This window comes from Harmonia axyridis, chromosome 2, assembly GCF_914767665.1.
Source record: "Harmonia axyridis chromosome 2, icHarAxyr1.1, whole genome shotgun sequence".
Lineage (NCBI taxonomy): Eukaryota > Metazoa > Arthropoda > Insecta > Coleoptera > Coccinellidae > Harmonia > Harmonia axyridis.
Window position 1 is genome coordinate 604,046 of NC_059502.1, and position 27,136 is coordinate 631,181.

Consider the following 27,136-nt stretch of genomic DNA (forward strand, 5'->3'; position numbering starts at 1 on the left):
GGCTTATCTCCAACAAGAACAACCTAGATCCGCAATAACCCAGTTCAAATTAGGAACAGCATTAACTCTCCTACAGTGTATCCGATATACGAACAGAAGCAAATCACAAAGCAAATCACAGAAATTAATCCACATTGTGGTGTGTGATAAAACCCAACCAGTACCAACCTCTGGGGTCATTCTCGTCTTAATTCGCGCACAGAGCATGAAGGGAAAATACGAGTTTCTTCTTCTTCTCACCCTCGGCCTGGTACAAAGTCAACCTTGCCATCATTCCGTGAGTGTGGACATTTCAGACGGGAACATAAAATGGAACGGCGAAATAAGCAAGGACGGTGTGTTGTACTCTTCCACCAACTACTACCGGAAGAATAACACGATCTTTGGGTGCCCGTGCAACTTGAAGAAGTGCGTGAGGAAGTGTTGTGCCGTGGACGAGATCATGGTGAATAAGACTTGCACCAAGTCCAAACTGAACGTTTTCATCCCGATCCATAACGTTGACCACTTCTTGTACCACTTGGACATGAAGAACGGGACACACAAGACCTCCGACCTCTTCTACATCCACAATCTTTGCACAAGAAGGGTTCGTCTTGAACCTGGAGACGTGTTCTACGTACAATCTAACGGAAGTCTGCTTGTACCAGTGTTTGGGATTGAAGGACTTTTGAAAGCTCACGAGTACTGCCTCGATGTCTTCAAAGATGATAAGATGGACAATATGTTATCGGCTTTGCTGTGCATGGAAGAAGAGAATGAAGAGAAATTCGCTGAGACCACCCGTAACATTTATACTTTAGGTGGGTATTTTGACACTTACATGGATTATAACCAGAACGCATGGACCACAGTTCAATAGAATATTTTCATGAAATGCTTTACCAAAACTGCCAAAAATAAATTTTCATTTTCTACTTCACGTTGAGGCGCTAGATAATTTTAATCTCTTTATGGTAAGTGGAAATGTTGAAGTCCCCCTCAAATAAAGACATCCGCATCTTGCCTCGAGAATTTTCAACGTCATGGTACGGAAGTTTCAAAATAAATTTTTTGATCTAAAAATTTTCGAACAAGTGCGAAAGTCGGCTGATTGCGGATCATTTATTCTAAAGCTGCTCAACGTTTCTTCGTAAGTATCACAGTTTTTGAACTAGATATTAAAAAAAAACCATAAAAGTTCAATCACAACACAATAATCGTTATATCTCCTAAAATATTGTTCACAGCCTCCTGAAACGAATACGTTTTTTATAGATCGACCTGTGATCTAGAACATATTGGAATTTCAAGTCCGCATCTTGCCACAAGCACAGTTGACAGCCTCGATAATATTATAAATTTTTTTTTGGAAATTTCAGTTTACAACCTATAATTTCTGAAATGATAGGCTAATCATAGAATTCCAAGCATTTTCATGATCTACGTTATCGATTAAATTGATATGATCCATGATTCCATCTTCGGAATACCGGATCTTCCATCTTCAGTATATCAGATGTTCCATCATCGGTATATAGGATCTTCCATCTTCGGTATATCGGATCTTCCATAATCGGTATATAGGATCTTCCATCTTCAGTATATCAGATGTTCCATCATCGGTATATAGGATCTTCCATCTTCGTTATATCGGATCTTCCATAATCGGTATATAGGATCTTCCATCTTCAGTATATCAGATGTTCCATCATCGGTATATAGGATCTTCCATCTTCGGTATATCGGATCTTCCATAATCGGTATATAGGATCTTCCATCTTCAGTATATCAGATGTTCCATCATCGGTATATAGGATCTTCCATCTTCGGTATATCGGATCTTCCATAATCGGTATATAGGATCTTCCATCTTCAGTATATCAGATGTTCCATCATCGGTATATAGGATCTTCCATCTTCGGTATATCGGATCTTCCATAATCGGTATATAGGATCTTCCATCTTCAGTATATCAGATGTTCCATCATCGGTATATAGGATCTTCCATCTTCGGTATATCGGATCTTCCATAATCGGTATATAGGATCTTCCATCTTCAGTATATCAGATGTTCCATCATCGGTATATAGGATCTTCCATCTTCGGTATATCGGATCTTCCATAATCGGTATATAGGATCTTCCATCTTCAGTATATCAGATGTTCCATCATCGGTATATAGGATCTTCCATCTTCGGTATACCGGATCTTCCATAATCGGTATATAGGATCTTCCATCTTCAGTATATCAGATGTTCCATCATCGGTATATAGGATCTTCCATCTTCGGTATATCGGATCTTCCATAATCGGTATATAGGATCTTCCATCTTCGGTATACCGGATCTTCCATAATCGGTATATAGGATCTTCCATCTTCAGTATATCAGATGTTCCATCATCGGTATATAGGATCTTCCATCTTCGGTATATCGGATCTTCCATAATCGGTATATAGGATCTTCCATCTTCGGTATATCGGATCTTCCATCTTCGGTATACCGGATCTTCCATCTTCGGTATATCGGATCTTCCATCTTCAGTATATCAGGTGTTCCATCATCGGTATATAGGATCTTCCATCTTCGGTAAATCGGATCTTCCATAATCGGTATACCGGATCTTCCATCTTCGGTATACCGGATCCTCTATCTTCGGTATACCGGATCTTCCATCTACGGTATACCGGATCTTCCATCATCGGTATATAGGATCTTCCATAATCGGTATACCGGATCTTCCATCTACGGTATACCGGATCTTCCATCATCGGTATACCGGATCTTCCATCTTCGGTATATCGGATCTTCCATCTTCAGTATATCAGGTCTTCCATCTTCGGTATATAGGATCTTCCATCTTCGGTAAATCGGATCTTCCATAATCGGTATACCGGATCTTCCATCATCGGTATATAGGATCTTCCATCTTCGGTAAATCGGATCTTCCATAATCGGTATATAGGATCTTCCATCTTCGGTATACCGGATCTTCCATCTTCGGTATACCGGATCCTCTATCTTCGGTATACCGGATCTTCCATCTACGGTATACCGGATCTTCCATCATCGGTATACCGGATCTTCCATCATCGGTAAATCGGATCTTCCATAATCGGTATATAGGATCTTCCATCTTCGGTATACCGGATCTTCCATCTTCGGTATACCGGATCTTCCATCTTCGGTATACCGGATCCTCTATCTTCGGTATACCGGATCTTCCATCTACGGTATACCGGATCTTCCATCTTCGGTATATCGGATCTTCCATCTTCAGTATATCAGGTGTTCCATCATCGGTATATAGGATCTTCCATCTTCGGTATATAGGATCTTCCATCTTCGGTAAATCGGATCTTCCATAATCGGTATATAGGATCTTCCATCTTCGGTATACCGGATCTTCCATCTTCGGTATACCGGATCCTCTATCTTCGGTATACCGGATCTTCCATCTACGGTATACCGGATCTTCCATCTACGGTATACCGGATCTTCCATCATCGGTATATAGGATCTTCCATCTTCGGTATACCGGATCTTCCATCTTCGGTATATCGGATCTTCCATCTTCAGTATATCAGGTGTTCCATCATCGGTATATAGGATCTTCCATCTTCGGTAAATCGGATCTTCCATAATCGGTATACCGGATCTTCCATCTACGGTATACCGGATCTTCCATCATCGGTATACCGGATCTTCCATCTTCGGTATATCGGATCTTCCATCTTCAGTATATCAGGTCTTCCATCTTCGGTATATAGGATCTTCCATCTTCAGTATATCAGGTGTTCCATCATCGGTATATAGGATCTTCCATCTTCGGTAAATCGGATCTTCCATCATCGGTATACCGGATCTTCCATCTTCGGTATATCGGATCTTCCATCTTCAGTATATCAGGTCTTCCATCTTCGGTATATAGGATCTTCCATCTTCGGTATACCGGATCTTCCATCTTCGGTATACCGGATCTTCCATCATCGGTATACCGGATCTTCCATCTTCGGTATATCGGATCTTCCATCTTCGGTATATCGGATCTTCCATCTTCAGTATATCAGGTGTTCCATCATCGGTATATAGGATCTTCCATCTTCGGTATATAGGATCTTCCATCTTCGGTATACCGGATCTTCCATCTTCGGTATACCGGATCCTCTATCTTCGGTATACCGGATCTTCCATCTACGGTATACCGGATCTTCCATCATCGGTATACCGGATCTTCCATCTTCGGTATACCGGATCTTCCATCTACGGTATACCGGATCTTCCATCTTCAGTATATCAGGTGTTCCATCATCGGTATATAGGATCTTCCATCTTCGGTAAATCGGATCTTCCATAATCGGTATATAGGATCTTCCATCTTCGGTATATAGGATCTTCCATCTTCGGTATACCGGATCCTCTATCTTCGGTATACCGGATCTTCCATCTACGGTATACCGGATCTTCCATCATCGGTATACCGGATCTTCCATCATCGGTAAATCGGATCTTCCATAATCGGTATATAGGATCTTCCATCTTCGGTATACCGGATCTTCCATCTTCGGTATACCGGATCCTCTATCTTCGGTATACCGGATCTTCCATCTTCGGTATACCGGATCTTCCATCATCGGTATATAAGATCTTCTATCTTCGGTATACCGGATCCTCTATCTTCGGTATACCGGATCTTCCATCTACGGTATACCGGATCTTCCATCATCGGTATATAGGATCTTCCATCTTCGGTATACCGGATCTTCCATCTTCGGTATATCGGATCTTCCATCTTCAGTATATCAGGTGTTCCATCATCGGTATATAGGATCTTCCATCTTCGGTAAATCGGATCTTCCATAATCGGTATATCAGGTGTTCCATAATCGGTATATAGGATCTTCCATCTTCGGTATACCGGATCCTCTATCTTCGGTATACCGGATCTTCCATCATCGGTATATAGGATCTTCCATCTTCGGTATACCGGATCTTCCATCTTCGGTATATCGGATCTTCCATCTTCAGTATATCAGGTGTTCCATCATCGGTATATAGGATCTTCCATCTTCGGTAAATCGGATCTTCCATAATCGGTATATAGGATCTTCCATCTTCGGTATACCGGATCTTCCATCTTCGGTATACCGGATCCTCTATCTTCGGTATACCGGATCTTCCATCTACGGTATACCGGATCTTCCATCATCGGTATATAAGATCTTCTATCTTCGGTATACCGGATCTTCCATCCTCAGTACATCGGATCTTCCATCATCTACATTTTGGACCTAACCAAGTCTTCAATCTATCAAGATCTACCAAGTATTTATCAAGATCTTCCTCATTTCGGATCTGCCAAGGATATATCCAGATCATTCCTGTTTTCTATTTATCTCTATTGTTTTATTTTCATTAATTGATGATCATTCGACACAAGTATTCAATTTGAATAGTATATTCTAAAACAAGTTGCAGAATGGGCTCCTATTCCAACACGAATGCGAAATTCGAAAACGAGCGACGAAGGAGCGAGTTTTGGAACGCACGAGTGTTGGAATTGCCTTCTGCAACGAGTATTAGACGATATTTTCTCTATTTCAGTCAAGTTTTGCGAAATATTGTCGAAATTCAATGAGAAATTCAGATTACATATATATCCTAGTGACTTTTGTATTGTATCTTGGCAGTTGGTGTGACTGTTACGAAAATTGACAGATTACAGAATTTGAATATGAATCGTATGTTTCGAATTTAGACATAATTTACAATTACACATTAAATTCGTGAATTATGTCTGACGAAATCGATTGAACACTACCAGAATTATGAGAATTTGCGAATATGTAGCAAATCATTTCTCTCTATCCCCAAATTATATTATATTGAAAATTATTGACGTTTGTTGAAATTTGATAGGATTGGAAGTCAGCATAGACAACCACAAAACGAAAAATATATCTGAAAACGATGCTGTAATGAGTTCATTACAGCACTGTTTTTTAGAACTGTAATGAACTCATAACGATACAGAAATAGAGAAATATATTTAATGAAACCTCATAATTATATAGCCTAGCCTGCGATAGACAACCTTTTCCACACGATAACATTTGCTTACTCCCTTTTGATGTGCATGCAATTGTATTTAATTGGACTATCTAGTGGCTACATTTCCTTCATTGAATTTTTAAACTACCACACCCTGAGTGTAGTATCATCCTTAATATAGTTTTGCTGATAGAAGGAGGCGCCCTAATTACTAGCTAGTCCGGTGATACTGAAAGTTCTATAAGTGTATGTGACAGCTTCACGATTCCCTAAACGAGAAATTTCGAAGAGGAAGTGAATAAACGCCTTATCTCCAACAAAAACAACCGAGATCCGAAATAACTCAGTTCGATTTAGAAACCGCATTAACTCTCCTACAGTGTATCCGATATACGAACAGAAACAAATCACAAAATATTAGTCAGAAATTAATCGTTATCGCCACATTGTGGTGTGCGGTAAAAGCCAACCAGTACCAACCTCCGGGGTCATTCTCGTCTTAATTCGCGCACAGAGCATGAAGGGAAAATACGAGTTTCTTCTTCTTCTCACCCTCGGCCTGGTACAAAGTCAACCATGCCATCATTCCGTAAGTGTAGACATTTCAGACGGAGATATAAAATGGAACGGCGAAATAAGCAAGGACGGTGTGTTGTATTCTTCCTCCAACTACTACCGGAAGGATAACACGATCTTCGGGTGCCCGTGCAACTTGAAGAAGTGCGTGAGGAAGTGTTGTGCCGTGGACGAGATTATGGAGAATAAGACTTGCACTAAGTCCGAACTAAACGTTTTCATTCCGATCCATGAAGTTGACAACTTCTTGTACAACTTGGACATGAAGAACGGGACACACAAGACCTCCGACCTCTTCTACATCCACAATCTTTGCACAAGAAGGATTCGTCTTGAACCTGGAGACGTATTCTACTTACAGCCTAATGGAAGTCTGCTTGTACCAGATTTTGAGCTGGATGCACCTTTGAAACCTCACGAGTACTGCCTCGATGTCTTCAAAGATGATACGATGGACAATATGTTCTCAGCTTTGATATGCGTCGAAGAAACGACTGAAGAGAAATTGGCTGAGACAACTCGTAACATTTATTCTACAGGTGGGTCTTTTGACACTTACATGTATTATAACCAGAACGCATGGAGCACATTTTCAATAGAATATTCTTACAAACCGCTTCACTGCCAAAAACAAGTTTTACGTTGAGGGGCTAGATAACATTGAATTCTAAAGGGTGTTTTTTTTAGAGCTATAGAACTTTAAATTGCAATAAAACAACGATGGATTATTCGATTGACATGAATTTTATTTATCCGCAAGATAATCTTGTGGCATTACATTTTAAATATGATATCTGGCATATGACCGCCACGGCTGGATCGGATGTAGTCCAATCTGGACGTCCAATTTTCGATGACTTTTTCCAACATTTGTGGCCGTATATCGGCAATAACACGGCGAATGTTGTCTTCCAAATGGTCAAGGGTTTGTGGCTTATCCGCATAGACCAATGACTTTACATAGCCCCACAGAAAGTAGTCTAGCGGTGTTAAATCACAAGATCACAATTGGAAGCCAATTCACAGGTCCAAAACGTGAAATTAGGCGGTCACCAAACGTATCTTTCAATAAATCGATTGTGGCACGAGCTGTGTGACATGTTGCGCCGTCTTGTTGGAACCACAGCTCCTGGACATCATGGTTGTTCAATTCAGGAATGAAAAAGTTAGTAATCATGGCTCTATACCATTGACTGTAACGTTCTGGCCATCATCGTTTTTGAAGAAGTACGGACCAATGATTCCACCAGCCCATAAAGCGCACCAAATAGTCAGTTTTTCTGGATGTTTGTCGACGTAGCCATTCAACCAGAAGTGCGCTTCATCGCTAAACAAAATAAAATGGACGTAGTGCGCGATACGTATTCCGCACAGAACCATTATTTTCGAAATGAAATTGCACTATTTGCAAGCGTTTTTCAGGCGTGAGTCTATTCATGATGAATTGGCAAACCAAACTGAGAATAAATCACTTGACAGCTGTTAAATCGGTCACCATGTTGAACAGTAATGCCAATTTAAAGTTATATGCCTCGAAAAGAAACACCATATACATAGTCGAATCAATCAATAAAATCGTACATTAGTCCCATGAATGAACTTTTATTTTTTTTCAATTTTCTAAGGGTTAGGTTGTTTAGGTTGAATTGGCATGTTATTATTATCTGATTTGTATCGAATGTTTTCGTTTATTAATAAATAATTCTCGATTTTATCACATCGTGAATCAAATCGGCTGAGCCTTCACCAAGCCATAATTCACCAAACGCAATCTTCCAGTTGTCCCTTCAATTAGGATTGAAATTAATTAGGTTAAAACATTGGTCCGACCTCTTCAGTCGTCTACGTGTCACCATGTTCTGGGTGTGAGTAGGGAATATTTTGAAGTTTTTTTTTTCGTGAAAAGTAGAACTGACCTGACCGTTGCTAGTGTTTCTGTTGCGTATTTATAGTAAAAAAGTGTCGGTCCAATATCCATTTTTCATTCAGGCCGCGTTGGGTTTATTTGTAGTTACGGATTAACAGTGATTTAATATTTCAAAGTCAGTTTCACACGTGATAGTGGATTTTTTAAATTCCCGGTGAAGTGAAGGTCTTTGTTTTTTAGGTCACTTGGTTTATTTTTTCGAAAGCTGCGAAAATGTATGTATACAATTCAGAACTAGCTTTTTCTGGACTGAATCAATTCGTTGTTGCCCTTTGGTTCCGTTTGTCAGATACCATGTGATTCATTTCACAACATTCATAGATGCTGGACTTGTCGAGTTTGATTTCAATTAGAAAAAAAATTGAGTGATTATTTTGGTCTTTCTTTTTGTAAACCTATAACATCATATATACAAGGTGGAGTTATTTTTAACACTATTTTAAGGAAAAAAGGTACAGGGTGTTGAACTTTCATGTTAATAACGAGCCAATTGAAAAGACTTCGGTCTACCATAGTAAAACACATTTTTTTGTCAAAATGCGATTTTATATACAAATATTCGTGAATGATATGATGTACAGGGTGAGCAAATAAGCGAGGTAAGCGGCTATATCTCCGGATCCACTCATCGTAGAGACTTGCGGTAAAATTTCTTACCACTATGGTGTACAAGAAAACACACTGGAAATTGTTTTGAAGTTCATACCTCTACCGCTAGGGAGCGTAATAGCTATCGTCGAGTAGAAAAATGAATTTTACTCGAATATGTTCCATATGAAGTTGAAGAAAAAATATCATCACTGTAATCCTTGAAAAATTCTCTATCTTTTTGAATTGTCACTCTCGATTTTACGACATCAAATAAGGGTAGGTGAAAAGGAGAAATCTGACTGATTGAAATGCCTGTAACTTCAGTTTGGCTCAACATTTTTGAGCAAATTAGATCTCGTCTGAAAGATAATATCTTGTTGATTGAGGACAAAATATACTCATGATAAATTTGTTTTTGATGCTTTCGATAGGGGGCGCTAAGTCAGAAGTTCATTGTTTTGTTTATTTTACTCCGAAATTTCAAATATAATGATAGGATTTTCTCAACAGAAACAGAAATTCCATCATAATTGCATGAAAAAACCTGCAGGTCGCAAAGCGGTAGTTTCAGGCGTTCTGAAGTTATGGCCGAAAGAAGATATTCTTCAACTGATGCACTGCGAAAAACCAAATGGGGTCTTTAAGTTCTGACAGAAACAGAAATCCCATCAAATTTGTATGAAAAAACCAGAAGGTTGCAAAGCGAAAGCTTCAGGCGTTCTGGAGTTATGGCCGAAAAAAGATATTCTTCAACTGATGCACTGAAAAACTAATTTTTGTCTTCTTTCAGTCATAACTCTAGAACGCCTGAAGCTATCGCTTTGCGACCTTTTGGTGTTTTCATACAAATTTGATGGTATTTCTGTTTCTGTCAGAACCTAAAGACACAATTTGGTTTCTCGCAGTGCATCAGTTGAAGAATATCTTCTTTCGGCCATAACTCCAGAACGCCTGAAACTATCGCTTTGCGACCTTCAGGTTTTTTCATGCAATGAAATCTGTCCATCATTGTGACTTTACAATTGGCCTAATAACTTCTATACTTCCCTAAATATTTCAATGGAATTGGTCACAATCACTAACAAAAAACTACTACATCAAGATGTATCAATCAAAAAATTTTTTGATTCCATAATTTCGAAAATTAGAATAGTGTTCAATATAACTATAATATAAATATTATATGAACTTTGGGTGTTAAAAAGCTCTTCATTATTTTCAAAATGTCTGCTGGCTCCACTATTTTCATAAAATATCAAGGACAGTGTAAAAGTAATGACAAAAACAAATCTCAACACCCTGTAGCCCAAAATTTGAAATATTTAGGACGTCGGTCCATTTCAACACTCCTTCTAAACATATCTTGAGGGTTCACACCCTAAATTCTCAATTCATTCTTCTGCGACACCCTGTAGGTGCACCAAACTATCGTTTCAGGAATATTCTTCAATGCAGCTGTCATCAAGATGCAAACATTCACCTCAAATATTGATCAGTAAACATAGATTCTTCGTCATTCGTCGAAGCACAAAAAAAGAACATAAACCATCAGAACAATATGGCTATCTTTAGCTTCATAACCCTTTTAATTTGACATCGTTAAAACAATGTTATTGGTTTCTAATTGTTTTATCGCTCGTCAAAGCCTCAAACACCTTTTCTGTCAGCTTTATCCCCTCGTTACAGAAATTGTATCAATCGAATCAATTGACAAATACATGCATTTTTGATATAGATACCTATAAACGTCGATTACGAATTTTAGAAGGGATCTGGACACTCCTACTGATAACATTCTGTTTACTCTCACACTGACAATCTCACACGTTTGAAAGTGCCAGAGAACCATGTGGCGTCTATGTTTGATCTTCACATTGATTTCCTTGCCTGATTCATCCAACTGTGATGAAACCTTCTGCCTCAAAGTCCACGGGAAAAACAGGGACCTCATCCAGAAAAATGGATATCTTTACGAGAAGAATTCTACTAAACCTGTCGTTGATCATGACTTAGTGAACTGCCTGTGTAAATTCAAACCGTGCATCTCAAAGTGTTGCAACCACGATGAAGTGTTGAGCTTCAGGACGTGTTCTAAGAGCAACGAAACCCTGGATGTCAGACCTTACCTGGAGGAAGGTAGTGGATACTTCTTTTTGTTCAGGACTCAGATGGTGGAAGGGATTCTTCTGGATCCAAATGAAGATCCTTCTTTCGCGTTTCAGTTTACGGATGATGGTAATCTGTTTCTTCCATTTGAGCTTATTGAGAGGAACGTATACGATTTGGAGGAGTATTGTGTAGATTTGATCACTGATGACAACATGGATTACGGGGTCAAGGTCTTGCTTTCTCCGAGAGCTCCAGAAGAAATCGTGGAGAAGATAGAGCAGGGGTTCAAGAGGATTGGTGAGTTGAATTTGAAATGAAAGAACTGGAATATTAAGGATTTGTTTATTCATTGATTGGCAGATGTTTCTTAGTGAAGATTTTAATCGGCATGAATACCTACAACAACGTGTCTATTCTCTAACCGAACCTAACCTAATACTCGATTCGAAGAATATGTAATATGAAAACTTCGTTGATGCCAGCTCATGCAAATATTATCATGTTGATATCCTAATGTTTGGATAAATAATCATTGAACGGAATTCTTATAAGTAATAACACAAAACCTATGATTCCTATAAATCAAATCTATTAAACTATCAAAATATTTTGAGCATGATTCGCCAAAAATTAAATGCATGCAAAAATAATTTGAGTTCTGAATAGCAAGAATAAATTTAAATAGACGTCTAAGTAAATTTTTAATGTGAACTTTGAAATACGTATTGTCATTTTTCTAATAAGATATTTATATGAACTGGCTGAAGGCCCTAAGTGAATGGCTTTTTGTAAGAATTCGAAAAAATCTAATCTTTTTTAATGAATAGGCTATGAAATGAATTTTCGGAATACCTTTTTTTTGCCTGATATGGCAAATAAATTGTAAGAAGCATTTTTTTTAAACAAAAGAGTTCTTATTCTTGGACCGTTATCGATAACAGACTAGATATATCAGATATTTGAAAATACTCAATAAATAACGTGATAAGATTAGTATGGTTAGGTTAGGTTAAGTTGGGATGAACAAACTGTGGAGAGTTTCTCATGATATAGTTTTCAACTTTGAACTAACTCCATCATTCTATTCTTATTTCATCTAATTGAAAAGGATTTTGCAATAAGTTTCATTTTGAATAGCTGGCAGTTGCCACATTGAAATCGTTGAAATTAACTACAAAATGGTAACAATTTTGTAGAAACTAATGCACTTTTGGATAATCGTGAAGCACCTTCTCAAATAAATTAGTAATGTGATGAATCGGAACCGTGTGCGTCGCTGCAGAGCAACTGAGAATATTACTTCTGTAGACTCTAGTGTTGAGAAAAACCCAGGTTTATCAATTCCTCGTCGAACTTGAGAATTAGACTTGGATTAATGATTTTTCATGGCCGGTATTGGAAGATATTGATGTGGACGACGTTTATTTTCAACAAGACGGCAAAAGGTGCCACACAAGCAAGGAAGCAATAGCAATTTGGAAAGGAAAAATTCCTGGCCGTGTTATTTCTCGAACAGGTGATCACAATTGGCCACCGAGATCTTGTGATTTAACACCTTTAGACTTTTTTCTTTGGAGCCACGTGAAACTTGAGGTCTGTGCCAATGCTTTAAAATCTATTCGAAAGCTTGAAGATGGAATTGGTGAAGTGGACATAAAGGGTGTTTTTTTTCGAGGTATATAACTTTAAGTTGGCAATACTGTTCAAGATGGCGACCGATTTAACAGCTGTCAAGTGATTTATTCTCAGTTTGGTTTGGCAATTTATCGTGAATAGACCCACGCCTGAACAACGCTTGCAAATAGTGCAATTTTATTTCGAAAATAATGATTCTGTGTGGAATACGTATCGCGCACTACGTCCATTTTATTTTGATTAGCGATGAAGCGTACTTCTGGTTGAATGGCTTCGTCAACAAACAAAACTGCCGCATTTGGAGTGAAGCTAATCCTCAAGTGTATGTCGAAACATGCATCCAGAAAACCGATTGTTTGGTGCGCTTTATGGGCTGGTGGAATCATTGATCCGTACTCCTTCAAAAACGATGATGGCCAGAACGTTACAGTCAATGGTGACCGGTATAGAGCCATGATTACTAACTTTCTCTTTTCTGAATTGAACAACCATGATGTCCAGGAGCTGTGGTTCCAACAAGATAGCGCCACAATCGATTTATTGAAAGACACGTTTGGTGACCGCCTAATTTTACGTTTTGGACCTGTGAATTGGCCTCCAAGATCTTGTGATTTAACACCGCTAGACTACTTTCTGTGGGGCTATGTAAAGTCATTGGTCTATGCGGATAAGCCACAAACCCTTGACCATTTGGAAGACAACATTTGCCGTGTTATTGCCGATATACGGCCACAAATGTTGGAAAAAGTCATCGAAAATTGGCGTCCAGATTGGACTACATCCGAGCCAGCCGAGGTGGTCATATGCCAGAAATCATATTTAAAATGTAATGCCACAAGATTATCTTGCGGATAAATAAAATCCATGTCAATCGAATAGTCCATCGTTGTTTTATTGCAATTTAAAGTTCTATAGCTCTAAAAAAAGCACCCTTTACATGCGCAAATGTGCGAATTGGTATGGAAAATTTCATCATAATAATATTCTCAAAACCTCTTATTGGAAAACTTTTCATTTCCAAACGACGTCAATGTATGATAAACCGAACCTGGAAAAACCCTCACATATATGACGTCACCTAAACAGAATCCTCCTCTCTACTAAACCCTCCCTGAAAATGTAATTCGAGCTGCACCTCCTCAACAAAACCCAAATTAATTTGCTATTAGTTGTTGATCGAGCTCTTCACGCTAATTGATAATATTCATTATCGTACCCTCTACCAGATAAAACCAATTCGATTTCGTATCAATTCATCGTTCGACACAATCGGGCGATAAAGGATTGTTTACGTTTTTTCACACACACATCGAATAAAAAATTAATTTCGACGAGCATCAGCAGGAGTATCACTCGACGATCTGGCCAAGATTGACGTTTCTCACAAGTGTATCATCATCCCAGCCTGCATGGATTTCGCAGAGTTTTGATAATGTAAACAGACGACTCAACAAAGGATGCGCTAACTCGGTTCTTCTGGCTCTGTTTCTTTATCCGTCCGTACATAGGAAAGGATGGATCTTGGCTGCAGGCTCGTCCTCTTCCTCGCCTTGGTGTCCTGTGCCGGATGTCTTCCGCTGATCCGGAAGTGCTGTCCCATGGACAAGTACTTCCTGAAGAGGTTGTGCGTGGATAGGACTAACCAGAACAAATCTGCGTTATTGGTGAAACTGGAGAAGTTCGATGTTGTTGTCAGTGGTAAATGTGAAAGTGGTGTAAGAAGACTGCGTCTTAAGAAGGACTTTGAGATATTCGCTGATGGTAGTGTGAAATTTTGGGATAAATGGGGTATGCTTAATGTGTTGAGTTATGAGAAGTTTTGTGTTGAGGATATTGAGGCTGAAGATAGGATGGATGTCCTTGCTTGTATGGCTCTCGAGGCTCCAAGGGACGAGAATAAGGATAAGATTTACAATTTGGGTGAGTGTGGAGTTGGCAATTTGAAGCTTATTTTGAAAATATGGTGCTTCAATGTAAAGTGGAAGGATGGAAAACGATATCAGCAAAATTGCTACCACGGCTATGATTGTAGCACCATATTCGTATCGCTGTCTTGTTGAAAATGAACGTCGTCCACATATCTTGCAATTCCTTCCATAAAAAAATCATAAATCATGGCTAATTCCCAAGATCGACGAGGAATCGACAAACCTGGGTTTTCTTCAACTTCGGGCTACACATTGGGTATTTTTTTGTCTCCTGAATTTATTTGATGTAACTCCAGAAGTAAGGGGGACTATCATATCAGCTACATAAACCTATTAAATTTGTGAAAATTTTCACAGAGAAAAATGTGTCATGTGTTCATAATTTTCAGAGAAGATATTCTTACGTGAAAGACTATTCTCTGCATGTTATATACAGGGGGATTCACCGGGATGGCCTATTAGATGTTTATGGAAAACTAATTATAATTTTGAGTTGAAAAATTGCATATTGGGGTTTGAGACAATAATCTTTCTCCCTAAAGTATTTTCAGATCTCTACAACTTCCGGTTTTGCCGGAAACAGACTACTTCCTCATTTTGAATGGCGCACCCAGTATATTATTCCATCATTAGATAGCTTTTTGACGACAATTTCGGCAATATGCTATAGCTTAGATAAAGACTCAACGGTTCATGAGTTAATGGGATTCTTAAAAAAAAATGGTGGCGATGAGGACTCACATTTTTTTTAAATTTTTCGGCAGAAAAAGCTTATTTCGACAAAATTTTTCTCTTTTTCGATTCTGCAAATACGTTGTTTTTTAAGACGTTTGCGGTTTGGACTAAAAATGTACAGGGTGTTCATAAAAATATCATGAACTCAAATTAATCAAAATTAAAGATTTTCAAATTATAACCTATATTTTTTATCATTTCATTCGATTCTACGTACAAAAATTAGCGGGGTTTCTTAAGCAAATCCTATACCTAAAATGAAAACTTTAAGAGATTTAAGAAGAACTTTAAATGAGGAAAAACCGCAATTTATAACTTTGTGAAGTAGTCTGTGACTTGTTCCAAAACCCAATATGCAAATTTTCAGATGAAGATTATGATTAGTTCTCCATAAACGTGTAATAGGCCATCCTGGTGAATCACCCTGTATAGGCTTTTTGGTCATCGTCATTTTAGAGGGGTGGCGAATCTGAAAATTTTTTATAAGATTCATTGCCTTTTTCTGTCAAGGAATTATTTGCTACATTTTCTGAAATTTCTGGATACGTATTTTCTAATGTATTATTTCAATGAGACTGATATAAATTTTTGACCAAAAAAGAAACATTCTTCAAAATGTAATAATAACTCACAAAAAAAAATTGTTCAATCCTACCCAAATTCAAAAAATCAGATATAAATGGAAAAAGGGTTGTCTTTGTAGATTTCCTCATGTTTTGATAGTACCTAGGTTTTATTTCGGGAAGGGAACAAATATTAAAGACAAAAAATCTATCCAGCCATTCTGAGTTATAAATGGTTGAATGACACCAAAAAGGTGTAAAATTGTACCAATCGTAAAGACAAAACTATTGAAAGGAGCAAAAATTCATTATTTTCAACAAAAAAAAAATATCTCGAAAACTGTAAGTCTTTTATAATGGGAATTTTGTCATAGCAGGTGGGTTATCCTTTGATCTACATTCTCCCTTGGTTTGACGTGGTCTTTACGGGACACCCTGTATGTACCTGAGTAGAGATTGTTAATTAATATTCCTAAAAATAAAAAAAACGAGAATAAAAAGATCCTGCCATTCGTTTTCTTCTCAAACTCCCCTCATTATTACCGTTTATTACCGTTGTAACACAAACAAATAAACGTTCCAACGTAATTCAACGTGGGAGAAAAAATAAATACCGGGATTACGGCATCCCCATTAAAATATTTGCGAAAATTCACGGGCTCAAAATAATTGGGTCGATTTGGAATATCGCTTCAATATTTCACGGGAAAAATAAGCAAGTTTTGGTAACGTTCAAAACACGCACCGACGTTCTGTTGAATATCATATACGTCAAAATCGAAAAACTGTTTATTTGAGAAAAATTAGGAACATATGCTGCTGATTAATAATGATTCATTTGATTTATTGTTGAGTGATATCTGGCCTTCGTTAAACACACAGCGTATACACAGAACGTACAGTTCAGGATTTCGTTGCATATTCATGCGAATAATTCATATTTTCTTCGGGAAATTCGTTACTTGATTGTTGGATATTATAAAGGGTGTTTGTTTCAGAGCTATAGAACTTTAAATTGCAATGAAACAACGATGGATTATTCGATTGACATGAATTTTATTTATCCGCAAGATAATCTTGTGGCATTACATTTTAAATATGATTTCTAGCATATGACCGCCACGGCTGGCTCGGATGTAGTCCAATCTGGACGTCCAATTTTCGATGACTTTTTCCAACATTTGTGGCCGTATATCGGCAATAACAGGGCGAATTTTGTCTTCCAAATGGTCAAGGGTTTGTGGCTTATCCGCATAGACCAATGACTTTACATAGCCCCACAGAAAGTAGTCTAGCGGTGTTGAATCACAAGATCTTGGAGGCCAATTCACAGGTCCAAAACGTGAAATTAGGCAGTCACCAAACGTGTCTTTCAATAAATCGATTGGGCACGGGTTGTGTGACGTGTTGCGCCGTCTTGTTGGAACCACAGCTCCTGGACATCATGGTTGTTCAATTCAGGAATGAAAAAGTTAGTAATCATGGCTCTATACCGATCACCATTGACTGTAACGTTCTGGCCATCATCGTTTTTGAAGAAGTACGGACCAATGATTAAACCAGCCCATAAAGCGCACCAAACAGTCAGTTTTTCTGGATGTAACGGTGTTTCGACATACACTTGAGGATTAGCTTCACTCCAAATGCGGCAGTTTTGTTTATTGATGTAGCCATTCACCCAGAAGTGCACTTCATCGCTAAACAAAATAAAATGGACGTAGTGCGCGATGCGTATTCCGCACAGAACCATTATTTTCGAAATTAAATTGCACTATTTGCAAGCGTTGTTCAGGCGTGAGTCTATTCATGATGAATTGCCAAACCAAACTGAGAATAAATCACTTAACAGCTGTTAAATCGGTCGCCATCTTGAACAGTAATGCCAACTTAAAGTTATATACCTCGAAAAAAACACCCTTTACTATAATTTATATTAGTCATTTTATTGATGACACAAAATTTCAGCCGAACTCATGTTTGTGAACGACTTTATAGTTTCATGTCTAACATGATGATTAATACCGCTTCAATAACATTTTTGCTTTGTTTATCTATACGCCAATATTGATCTTCACCGGAAACTTACCTATTAGTGTTTTCTCTTTGCCGTCAAGTAAAATGCGTGATGTAAACAATATTATCCTTCTTTTTAACCACCCTTTAGGTAAATAGTGACCCATAAAAAACATTTCAGCCGAGTATTTCCTTTAGTAAGACTTCTGAAAAACGTTTAGACTGGTCAATTATTATTTGGGGCAAATTTTGTTTTAAATTATTCAATAAAATTTCTATAGGTACAGAGAATAATAATTAGGATTCTCAAAAATTAGATATTCGAATAACTTTGCACCAAGTACCTCGTTCAGTATGAATGCCAGCTTTCATTTACATTCATACCATCATACCTATACCATTTTATAGTTGTTGAAATCCCAATATCGAATACTATTTTGTATTTGTGCATGAACCAGCTATTCATAAAAGAATAAAAAATCAAATTGTGTTGCCAATTTATCGTGAGGAGAAATAAAATACCTAATGATCTAACCAATTATCAATGCAGAATCAATTAACTGAGAGAGAGTAATTGAGAAATTGAATGAAAACCCAACTAAAATATGTCTGATCTCAAAAAAAAATTGAAAATTGTCATTTAAAACATATAAACATAACAGTATAGGTGTATATGCTCAAATTTTTAAGCGCATATTAGATCAATTGAAAAGTTTCTAGTCTGATATTCATTGATTACCTCCAAAAGGGCCAGACCATCAACAGCGCTTATTATATAGCATTATTGGATCGTTTAAAGGATGAAATCGTTAAAAAACTGCCCCATTTGAATAAAAAAATGTGCTGTTTCATTAAGACAATGCGCCGTGTCACAAATCAATGGAAACAATGGCAAAATTGCATAAATTCGGCTTCAAATTGCTTCTGCATCCACCGTATTCGCCAGATCTGGCCCCCAGCGACATTTTCCTGTTTTCAGGCCTCAAAAGAATGGTCGCTGGAAAGAAATTTAGCGCCAGCGAAGAAGTAATCGCCGAAACTGATGCCTATTTTGAAGCGAAAGACAAGTCGTACTAGAAAAATGGTATCGAAAAGTTGGAAGATCGCTATAATCGCTGTATCGCCCTCGAAGGCAACTATGTTGAATAATAATAACGAATTTTGCCGAAAAAATGTGTTTTACTATGGTAGACCAGGTACTTTTCAATTGTCGTGTTATACCTCAAAGGGGACCGAGTTGTCTCGCGCATATCCGTTTTCTAATGAATTAGAGATTAAAACACCTAGTTGCGATAGACCTATAGGAAACGGAAAAATGCGCCCGGGTCAAGGTCACCGGTTTGCCGCCACCTAGATCCGGCACTGCGTACAGCCAAGAATTCGCTCTGTGAATAAAATTGACCAGAATCTTCACTTCACAAAAAAAAACGCTTACTCACGCAAATATCCGGTTTTAATACTTGAACGACCCTGTATACGCAAGAAACGATTCTCGAATCGGTTCTTTCCGAACCTTCCGGATACACCAGCTAATTTTAACTCGTGTTTCCTTTGTTCCCTCACAGATAGAGTACATCAGTCGCCTTCCACAGTCCCCGAAAGAAATCCCATCACTTAACAGTCTCCGGCATCGAACAACCTGGTGTTTACCTCAACAAAACAATCCTATCCGGCTGTTTAAGCGCGCATCGAGATGCTAGAAACGAGCCGAATCTTATCTAATCTTCAATGAGTCAATCTTTGGGAGTCGATCCTTCGTTTACTCATTCAGTATGCGTCGCTTAAAGGTGTTTAGCCTAGTTTTTCTCGCGCTGGCGACTCCAGCAGCATGCCACGCGTGTGTCAAAGGTGACCTGGTCCAGGACATTTCGGATGGTGTTCGTCTCGGATACGCGATCGTAAAAGACGACGTGCGTTACGAGCAGGACAATTATTACGTCGACGATGACGGCGTAAGCTGGGGCTGCATCTGCGACGTGACTCAGTGCCTCAGGAAATGCTGCAGGTACGGGGAGTACCCTTCGAAACAAGGCCTGGACAGGGTCTGCAAGCCTTCTCCGACGAACCAGAGGGAACGCATGGCCGCCTCCGTGAGGGAGAACAGACACCTGGGGGACTACAAGATCTTCCACGCCGGTTTCATCTGCGGCACCGCCAATTCGGTGATCTATGGGGATCTGAAGAAGGATCTTAAGGGAGGAAGGTTGGAGGTCCTTGAAATGTCCCTGGACGAAAGGAATTTTTGCGTGGATTTCGTGAGAGGGAAGCTGACTTCCATCATATGCGTCACTACGGAGGCGAAGAAGATTGTCAACTCGATCGGTAGGTGGTGACAGGTGGTGTTTGGAGGTTAGGTTGTTTGGTCGCAGTGTTGCCAGGTCTAGGGTTTTTCTTTAGAGCTGGAGTAATTCAGTGTCGTTCGATGAATGGGGAATATTTTTAGGAAAGCGAGATAAATTTCGGGTAATCAGAAATCATATTTAGAGTAAATCGAAAATAAAATTACAGTTATTTACTCTTTTTTATTCTATAAATTACAATTGTTTCGCTGCTTAGTAGCTCCTTCAAATTTTATATTTTTAATGATTATTAAAACTGTTAAATCTGAAAAGTCTAAGAAAAAATTGCAATTTATAGAATTAAAAAGTGGAAAAACTGCCATTTTATTTTCGATTTAAAATAAATTTCAATCAAGTAAATATCGAATAAATCCCATATTTTCTGAAAATTTGAAACAACAACCAAAGTTTATAATTTTTAAACGTAATACACGGTTATTATAAAATATCGAAGCTTCAGAGTGGGTGTTGAAATATTCTGAATTTTTTTATCACAAGTTTGGAAATAGTGGTTTGGAACTTGAATAACAATTGACAACGCATAATTTATGGTTGTACAATAAGAGATTTGATGATATAGAATGATTAATTGCCCGTGTTAGTGAATGGAGGTATACAGCGTGTTAGTGAATAAGTGTGACAAATTTCAGGGAGTTATTTTGCGTGAAATAATGACAGTTTAATATATACTTCCGTTGAATTTAATATATATACTTTTCGTGAATTTAATGTTCATCATCGACGCGAACGGGTAATGTCTTTTTTTAAAGAAAAATAGTACGCCACTGAGATATTTCATGCTGAAAATCATTTTTGAATTCCTCGTTCAAATCGTGACAGAAAATTTCTTATGCTTGTTTTTCGTAAATATGATATGCCGTTTATATGAAAAAAAACATCATAATGCGTATTTATTATTTCCTTGATGCATTTTATAATACCTATCAGATATTTTTCGATATGTATTAGAGTTCAGATGTTTTCTTTTTGTATCGGGTCCCAAACGAAAAAAAACACATGACAGATTTTTTTTGTCACAAATATCAATATATTTATAGTACAGCTATAATAAGCAAATTTTTTGTCATTTAGGATTTGAAAACAAATAACAGTTTTCGATTTTCACTGGATATGAGGAATTGGAAGTGGCGGTTGAAAAATCCTATTTTAAAAGATATTTTATTTGTTCATACTTCATTTCCGAGAGTGTCACTTGCATATTTTAGTTAAGCTAACTTTTGCTAATTAGAAAAGATTGCATGAAAAGAACCGAGAGGTGTTAATGGGTCTTTTTGTTGACTAACTTTTTGTTATCTAACATTAATTTATCATCCAATCTTCCGACGGTAATTGCTCATTAAATATTCAAAGATATTCGAGTAAATACAAGATACAGTCATAGTTTATTCTTTAGGTCTTTCAATTAAAATACGAAAACAAAGTACCTCTTTTTTTTCAATGGATTATTTGAATGGAATTGATAAAACTTAATTTCAACAGTTACGAAAATCATAGAAAGCTTCTACGCCATACAAATAGATCTCTAACTAAGGATCTTCAAACATAGATAGTCGATAAAAAACAAACGATCATAAATAAGTGTCATTTACATACGGTGAATCATATACGATTTGGTTTGAATTATTTTAACAGACTTTCAACGTAAGAGATCAGAGAATTTTTGGCCAAAATTGAAGAAATTAAATTTTTTAGCCAGTAATGTTGACGAAAACTCAGTTCTACAACTAAACAATTGTAATTTTGCAAGAATAGTTGTCTGGTCGTGTGATTCCTCGAATATCACAATTAGCCACAGAGATCTTGAGATTTAACACCTATAGACTTTTTGAGGCCACGTAAGAGTCTATAACAATGCTCTACAATCGATTCGATAGCTCAAAGATGGAATTCGTGGAATTATCGAGGATAAACAGCAGAAAATGTGCCATTTGGCTGGTATCGTTCAATGGAATACCTTTCCTAAACAACGAAATAAACATCGATTGATTCATCTAAAAATATATTTTATTTATTTTTTTTCTATCATGATGTTTTTAATGGAAAACTCTTTTTCATTGACTAAAGGGTGTTTTTTTTAGAACTATAGAACTTTAAATTGCAATAAAACAACGATGGATTATTCGATTGACATGAATTTTATTTATCCGCAAGATAATCTTGTGGCATTACATTTTAAATATGATTTCTGGCATATGACCGCCACGGCTGGCTCGGATGTAGTCCAATCTGGACGACCAATTTTCGATGAATTTTTCGAACAATTGTTGCCGTATATCGGCAATAACACGGGGAATGGTGTCTTCCAAATGGTCAAGGGTTTGTGGCTTATCCGCATATACCAATGACTTTACATAGCCCCACAGAAAGTAGTTTAGCGGTGTTAAATCACAAGATCTTGGAGGCCAATTCACAGGTCCAAAACGTGAAATTAGGCGGTCACCAAACGTGTCTTTCAATAAATCAATTGTGGCACGAGCTGTGTGACATAATGGAACCACAGCTCTTGGACATCATGGTTGTTCAATTCAGGAATGAAAAAGTTAGTAATAATGGCTCTATACCGATCACCATTGACTGTAACGTTCTGGCCATCATCGTTTTTGAAGAAGTACGGACCAATGATTCCACCAGCCCATAAAGCGCACCAAACAGTCAGTTTTTCTGGATGTAACGGTGTTTCGACATACACTCGAGGATTAGCTTCACTCCAAATGCGGCAGTTTTGTTTGTTGACGTAGCCATTCAACCAGAAGTGCGCTTCATCTCTAAACAAAATGAAATGGACATAGTGCGCGATACGTATCACGCGTGAATCTATTCATGATGAATTGCCAAACCAAACTGAGAATAAATCACTTGACAGCTGTTAAATCGGTCAGCACCTTGAACAGTAATGCCAACTTAAAGTTATATACCTCGAAAAAAAACACCCGTTATTATCAGAGCAACATATTTTTCAGAAAACTAAAAATATTCGAAATTTTTCCTCAAACTCATAAATAATAGTTTACAATACCCAAAAATTTCTCCATTACCAAGTGTTGAGATTTCTCGAAATATACGATTGGGTTACTGTCAAAAACGTAACTTGTGAGTTGTGACATCATCCCGAACAAGTTATTGCAGAAAAAATTAGAAGCTAAATTGAGAATCTTCATCGCGTACATTATAAATTAAGTGGGTATCTGTACAGCTAAAAATAAAATCGATTTGTCTACGATCATCCCACGATTTGAATAACAAATCAAGTTTACATTTATGCAAGAGAATTCCAGATATTTGCCAACTGAACCTGTTTAGAATCAATAAAGTTAAGGAATTTACATTTTATTCCAATATGGAAACCCTCCACCGTTAGCATTTTTTTCATTTGTTTTTGAACGCTTTCATTGGAATTCTGGGGATTTCTGAAATCAGATTTCTGTTATTCCCCGGATCAATTCAAGGCTTCTTATGATGTTATGGTGTAAATTTCGTTAATTGATTTTTTTTTTAATATTTCCGATGTTCGCCCTTCAGGAAATATTAAAAGTTTGTCAGTTAGAAGTTTTCATATTACACTTATTGGTCCATTTTTCATTGATTTGCTCGAATAATATGACATTTACCATAAGGGTGCATTGGATTCGAAACTTTCGTGATTAGGTATCCAAGAAAGAATTAATTATCATGGCTGAACCATTTCACCCACATTTTTCAGGACCAGACACTTTTGGGGTTGATGAACAAAGGAGATGAATGATCATGATAATCAATGATACAGTCGTTAAATAAGTTATTAATTCCAGTGAAATGAGAGTTTGATCAGATGAATCTCGAGTAGCATCTCAATTGTATAAATGTGTATTGAGATCAGGTCAAGATCATCTTATCAATAGCTTAAGCGAGAACAGCTGAAATTAGAAAACAATTTATTATTTTGCGAAAAATTATTTTCATCTCTACTGAATTTAAATCACTTTACCTTGAACTCGTTTGCTATAAAAAAAAAGAACACAAAATGGCGGATGCACAAACTTTGAACGATGCATACAGGGATTTATGACATCCATTTTTTTTTTAAGATTTGTATATGGAAAAACAATAATTTGAGAAAATTTAAGCAGAAAATTTTTTATCTCTATTGGTATTATTTTCATATGAGCAAAATTTGAAACATTATGAGATTTAATTATCATTATTCAATATTTTGTTAGGTGGTGAAAATAATTTGTACATTTTGCAGTAGTTTTTGATTAAGTTCGAGTGTTTATATCGAAAAAATACACAAATTGAAAATTCTACCAACTATAAGGTGTTTTTTTTCGAGGTATATAACTTTAAGTTGGCATTACTGTTCAAGATAGCGACCGATTTAACAGCTGTTAAGTGATTTATTCTCAGTTTGGTTTGGCAATTCATCATGAATAGACTCACGTTTGAACAACGCTTGCAAATAGTGGAATTTTATTTCGAAAATAATGGTTCTGTGCGGAATACGTATCGCGCACTACGTCCATTTTATTTTGTTTAGCGATGAAGCGCACTTCTGGTTAAATGGCTACGCCAACAAACAAAACTACCGCATTTGGAGTGAAGCTAATCCTAAAGTGTATGTCGAAACACCGTTACATCCAGAAAAACTGACTGTTTGGTGCGCTTTATGGGCTGGTGGAATCATTGGTCCGTACTTCTTCAAAAATGATGATGGCCAGAACGTTACAGTCAATGGTGATCGGTATAGAGCCATGATTACTAACTTTTTCATTCCTGAATTGAACTACCATGATGTCCAGGAGCTGTGGTTCCAACAAGACGGCGCAACATGTCACACAGCTCGTGTCACAATCGATTTATTGAAAGACACGTTTGGTGACCGCCTAATTTCACGTTTTGGACCTGTGAATTGGCCTCCAAGATCTTGTGATTTAACACCGCTAGACTACTTTCTGTGGGGCTATGTAAAGTCATTGGTCTATTCGGATAAGCCACAAACCCTTGACCATTTGGAAGACAACATTCGCCGTGTTATTGCCGATATACGGCCACAAATGTTGGAAAAAGTCATCGAAAATTGGACGTCCAGATTGGACTGCATCCGAGCCAACCGTGGAGGTCATATGCCAGAAATCATATTTAAAATGTAATACCACAAGATTATCTTGCGGATGAATAAAATTCATGTCAATCGAATAATCCATCGTTGTTTTATTGTAATTTAAAGTTCTATAGCTCTAAAAAAAACACCCTTCACAAAACGTCATGGTAATACATTGTAAAGAATTTACTACTCATTCCATCAAATCGATTTTCAAGAAAAAAAAAACCGCTCGAATAAATTCAAACGAAATTTTCTTACTCTAACCTTCTATTTTCAATTTCTCGCTCTCGCCAAGCTTAAAAATTCCTGATAACCGGCACGCAAGCTAGATCCAATTTGAAGTATTCCTGATAATTTTACACTCATTGAAATTATACTCGTTCTGGGATATCCCACAAGTATATTATTTTTAAGCTGCTAGGAAACAATATCAGTCGATGATAGATAAAGCCGAGTGTTCCTAGAAACGTATGCAACCAAAATAACAGGAATAAAGTTCGTTACCCAATTTCCACTCGAAAATTATTTCAGTTGGGTTGGTTTATTGAAGCTTTGGGATCGCGTGAATGAATTTTGATATATGAAAAGGATAAATGTCTGATGAAGCATTGTGGAGGCGTTTAAGTTATTACTTTCCATGTCGTAAAAAGGGCTCAACATGTTTTCAAAAAAATGTATAATTAATATTTCGCAGTATCTGAAAAACTACACACCAATCATTTTTTTGTAAGTCTTTTATGAAACAGAACGCTATTATATTTTGTTTGGATGACAAGTGATTATACAGGGTGGCTCACATAAAATAGCCTAGTCGAGACAGCTCAATTTTGATTTGGAGAGACATCCCACAAAGCATAGAATATTGCAATGAAATATTTTATTATAAAGGATGTTTTTTTTAGAGCTATAAAACTTTAAATTGCAATAAAACAACGATGGATTATTCGATTGACATGAATATTTTATTTATCCGCAAGATAATCTTGTGGCATTACATTTTAAATATGATTTCTGGCATATGACCGCCACGGCTGGCTCGGATGTAGTCCAATCTGGACGACCAATTTTCGATGACTTTTTCCAACATTTGTGGCCGTATATCGGCAATAACACGGCGAATGTTGTCTTTCAAATGGTCAAGGGTTTGTGGCTTATCCGCATAGACCAATAACTTTACATAGCCCCACAGATAGTAGTCTAGCGGTGTTAAATCACAAGATCTTGGAGGTCAATTCACAGGTCCAAAACGTGAAATTAGGCGGTCACCAAACGTGTCTTTCAATAAATCGATTGTGACACGAGCTGTGTGACATGTTGCGCCGTCTTGTTGAAACCACAGCTCCTGGACATCATGGTTGTTCAATTCAGGAATGAAAAAGTTATTAATCATGGCTCTATACCGATCACCATTGACTGTAACGTTCTGGCCATCATCGTTTTTGAAGAAGTACGGACCAATGATTCCACCAGCCCATAAAGCGCACCAAACAGTCAGTTTTTCTGGATGTAACAGTGTTTAGTGGAGCCATTCTCAAGAAATTTTGCATTGGTTTCCATGTTGAAATTTTGCAACTGAATATCAAGTTT

The 27,136-nt window shown here is 37.4% G+C and overlaps 2 protein-coding genes across 5 annotated transcripts in view; both read left to right on the plus strand.

The window, feature by feature from the left end:
• The window catches only part of LOC123672046 (G-protein coupled receptor Mth2-like), a 54,983-nt gene that overhangs the window by 3,211 nt on the left and 24,636 nt on the right, over positions 1-27,136 (plus strand). The window contains exon 1 of one of the 4 annotated variants that reach the window (XM_045606003.1): positions 10,959-11,532. The exons of 1 other annotated variant lie outside the window; for it this stretch is intronic. In XM_045606003.1, coding sequence (XP_045461959.1) covers positions 10,974-11,532 — 559 coding nt within the window. In that variant the 5' untranslated portion in view covers positions 10,959-10,973. Of the gene's footprint in view, positions 1-10,958; positions 11,533-14,384; positions 14,791-19,691; positions 20,432-27,136 lie in introns of those variants that run through there. 2 more of the 4 variants (XM_045606011.1, XM_045606004.1) reach the window with 2 other exon arrangements.
• On the plus strand, positions 6,503-14,351 carry LOC123672047 (probable G-protein coupled receptor Mth-like 3). Its single transcript, XM_045606012.1, has 2 exons — positions 6,503-7,147; positions 14,215-14,351. The coding sequence occupies exons 1-2, from the start codon at positions 6,550-6,552 to the stop codon at positions 14,298-14,300; spliced, it is 684 nt and encodes a 227-aa protein (XP_045461968.1). The 5' UTR covers positions 6,503-6,549; the 3' UTR covers positions 14,301-14,351.